Genomic DNA, 3,966 nt, shown 5'->3' with positions numbered 1-3,966 from the left:
GGGACTTCTGGCAGCTTCCCATCGTCTTTAGGGATCAGTTCGATCTTGTGGTCAACGTCTGGACCTCGTAGGGGCGGGAGCTCGTCTCCTTCCTTTGGGGTAAATAGAGAGGCGTACTGTCGCAAGTATGAAGGAAGCGACTTGGTTACTTCTGCTATAGTTAGCTGCGTCTTCGGACGGAGAGCTTTCTCGATGTCTTGGAGACTGGCAGCGAAGACTTGCAGAGCTGGCTGTTTTCGGCTTCGTCGTACGTGGGCCTGAAAGGCGGCTGCTGAGATTGCAGCGAAGTTCTGTAGTGGTTTGGTTCTCTCTATGCTAGGTATAGAGAGATCGTAACGTGGAAGAAGAAGTGTTCGTCCGGCCGCATCAATAACACCTCCTACATCTTCAAGCCAGGTCTTCCCTAAAATAATGTCGTACTCGTACGTGGACGTGGTAATGAAAGCGGCTGCTTTTCGCTTAATTCCTCCAACATCTACAGTGAATTGAGTAATAGCTCGTACAGTGCTTTTCTGGTTATTGACACCTTCAATTTCCCTAGTAGGGATAGATACGCGCGGCAGGTCAAGTTCTCGTACGAGTCTTTCACATACTATCGCATAAGTGCAGCACCCATTATCAATCATAGCAGTAGCGTTTTTCAAAAGATTAACGATTACGTCTATGGACATTGGCTGAGTAGGCTTTAGTTGGTGAAGTAGCTCTTGGACAGGTCGTACGACCTGCTTAACCTGCTTTGGCTGCCCTAGTCGGCGTTTTTGGACTAGGGCTCCTCTTTTCCCTCGTCCGAGCTTTCGTCTTCTAAGGTAGCAGCTAGGACTTTTGTCACGGTCTCTGGCTTACGCGTGCGTTTTGGGACTGCTGCTTTACACTGCCGTACGAGGTGGCCGTGGATGCCACAACGTAGGCAGCTGCCCTCCTCCTTGCGTTGAGCAATTTGGCTTTGTGTACCCCAGTACTCGTTCCTCGTACGGGGACGCATGGCGCCTACATTAGGCGTCCAGTCCATTTCGTCTACGGCAGCTGGGGTAGACGTAGGAAGAGAGGTAGAGTAAGAGGGCGCGTTGGACGAGAGTTGGTCAATTACCTTGAGATTCTCCCAAGTGTTCCTAAGTCGATGAACAAAGGCGTCGTACGTCTCGTTTGAAGGAGGCTGGTACCCAGCTTGGTAGCGTAGTAGCTTTCTATTGAGAGAATTCTTGAGATAGTCAATTTTCAGCGCGTTATCGTCTTGTCCGAAACCGGCTTCGTTGAACTTTAGGTTAAAGGCTCGTACGTGGAGAAGAAACTCGCCTTTTCCTTGCTTAGTTGTACGGAGATACTGTAGAGCTTTTTGCTTAATTGAAGGGTCTTCGAAGAACGCGTCTAGTTGCTCCCAAAGCTTACTCAAGCTAGGTGATACGTTTCTGCTTATGAAGTCTTGTACGTAAGCCTGTAATGCTGAAAAGGCTAGTTCTCCCGTCCGGGAGATCACATAGTGAGCTTGGTAGAACTCCGTAGGGTAAGCTAGGTAATCCGCTGATAGTTTCGTACGGATCTGCATCTTCCACTGCGTGTATTCTTCGTGTGAACCTTTCTCGAAGATTCTAACATCAGGGAGTCTAGCTTTTCCAAACTCTTGTACGGGCGTAGTCGTAGCTAGAGGCTGGCTAGGAGGTTGCTGACTTTCCATACTTGGCGTGAGATTGGGAGTCTGTGCGTTAGGGGTAGCTTGCCCCTGTACCGTACGGAGAAAAAGGGCTTTCATCTCTTGGAGTTCTTCTCGTACGCCTTCAGCGTCCTTAAGTCTTGTAGCTATCTGGTCTAGGTTTCGTCGGAGTAGATTATTCGTTGCATTCAGTTGGCTCCAGCTTTCTGTGAGCTCCTCGTACGTTGGAGGCCTTGGTGGGTCGTTACTGGGTTCTAGGTTTGGCATAGGCTTATGTAGCTCCATCGTTATATCTTGCTCGTTTTGCATTCTCAATTCTCTCTCGCTCCGTACGAGAGAAAAGAGTAAGAGAGGTTAAAGTGATCTTTTAGCTTATGTTATGGGCGGAGAGGCCTAGCGAACGAGTATGCTTCTACCTATCGTACAGAAGCTAAAAGATGAGAAAAAGAGAAGATAACTAAGTACAGACTTCTCTTATACCTACTCGCTTCTGATCACGTGTCCGTACAGAAGGTATATCACGTGGTCGAAGATCACGTGATCCCTTCAGTAGAGATCACGGGCGCAGCCCTTTACATAATCCAAGTTAGGGCGAGTAAGGATATGTAAATAGCGCCGTAAGGTAGTTATCTAGCGATGCAGTAGAGTGGGCGTGCTTATAAGATAGATAATAATAGGTTTAATAATTCCTAATCTATATCGAATAGACTAATAAGTATCAATCTTATAAAGTTAAGTAACTAGTAAGAAAGTATAATTTAAGTTAACCACAACGAGAGTAATAATGAAATCCATCTATCCTTATATCCTTATTACTTCTAGTCCTGGCTTCACAGTCTTCACGAAATAACCCCTGTATCTTCTGAAGTCCCTGAAGACATCTAGTCACGTGTGAGGGTGTCCTCACATACTAGCGCGGGATACTTGGTCTTGGCGTGAAGCCAGTCACGTGATCTTCGCCCCGCGATGATCATTACCTTCTGACGTGGACGTCCTTAGGCCTTCAGCCATCTCGTCATTTGTCAAGGAGAGAATCCTTCTTGTTACTTGTAACATAGTACTACAGCCGCTGCTTAGAGTGGGCGTCTCGCACTGGCTTAAAAGATATTAATAAGGTAGACTTTCTAGCGACTCTTGCTAAGATCCGACGTCTTACCTTTACGCGCACTACTATATAGAGCGGCTGGCGGCGAACTAGTCTTGCTCTGTAGAAGCTAGAGCTTGTACTTAACTAGTTATAGCTACTTAATATGGACAGCGAGTACGAGCGCGCTATACTACCACTAGTTTAGTTATAACAGACGACACTATGTATATAAAGCTCTTCGCCGTCTTTAGGCTTATCTCTATTATGCCTACTACCGCTATAGCGCTTTATATAAGTTTAGATAGTGTAACGATGTTACAACTTCGCCATGTATCGGACCAATCCCAGAGCCGGATCGGAGGTAGTACTCGCCGCCCTCTTCATCAACCACTCGTTGTGAGGTCGGATCCGATTCGGATCCGACTAAGATAAGTATATAAGGAGACACTCCCTGTAGCTAGCTCTGTAGACTTTTGATATCCTTTCGTACAAGGCCTATAGGTGTCTATTCGAATCAAGGCTCGTTTGATGTCCCACGCACTCCCATATGCCTCTGAGTGACGCTACTGCCGATACTGATCCGAGTAGTCTTGCCTGCGCCGTTACATTATATCAAAAGTCTCGTCCCAGCCGGTGACGGCTTCAAAACAATATCGCAGCTGTTTGTTCAGACTACGTCCAACCTCAAGTTATCCGGAACCGATCCGGATACTTACACCGTCACATCTGACATTCACCTAGGCAGGATCCCATTGATCTCCTGCCGGCCGAAGCCTTTGGGTTTGGAACTTCTGCGCTCCTCGCGAGGCAGATTACTTCGGTAAAAGTCGCGTAGAGTGCGCCACGGTAGAGACTCGGAGACTACCAATAACCCATCAACCTCAGAGGCAATCGCTGATGGTTGACCCGCCAAAACCCGGTAGTTCTAAGGAACCACCCCGGAAATCGGTCCGATTACAGGACCAAACCGTCTCGGAGAAGAAAGCTGGCAAGCTGCCAACCCAGGAATCTCTAGAGACTTCACCACCACGAGAAGGAGACGAAGACGAAGACGAGGAGGATTCGATACCAGTAATGACTATGAGAGACCTCCATAGGCAGATGGCTAGCTTGGTTGACCAAGTCCATCGACTGACCCAAGAAAACGCCGAGCTGCGGAGTAACGTAGTTCTTACCACCGAATCCCCACGATATCGGCCGAACTACCTTCCCGCCAATCACCAAGGTACAC

At 47.8% G+C, this 3,966-nt stretch overlaps 1 protein-coding gene across 1 annotated transcript; it reads right to left on the bottom strand.

Moving 5' to 3' along the window:
- Positions 1-447: 447 nt before the first annotated feature.
- Positions 448-2,224, bottom strand: COCSADRAFT_42094 (uncharacterized protein). The gene has a single exon (XM_007707963.1). The coding sequence runs from the start codon at positions 1,955-1,957 to the stop codon at positions 764-766; it is 1,194 nt and encodes a 397-aa protein (XP_007706153.1). The 5' UTR covers positions 1,958-2,224; the 3' UTR covers positions 448-763.
- Positions 2,225-3,966: the final 1,742 nt, after the last annotated feature.

This window comes from Bipolaris sorokiniana, assembly GCF_000338995.1.
Source record: "Bipolaris sorokiniana ND90Pr unplaced genomic scaffold COCSAscaffold_58, whole genome shotgun sequence".
Lineage (NCBI taxonomy): Eukaryota > Fungi > Ascomycota > Dothideomycetes > Pleosporales > Pleosporaceae > Bipolaris > Bipolaris sorokiniana.
Note: the sequence above shows the minus strand (reverse complement) of the source record. Positions and strands in the feature narration are given on the sequence as shown.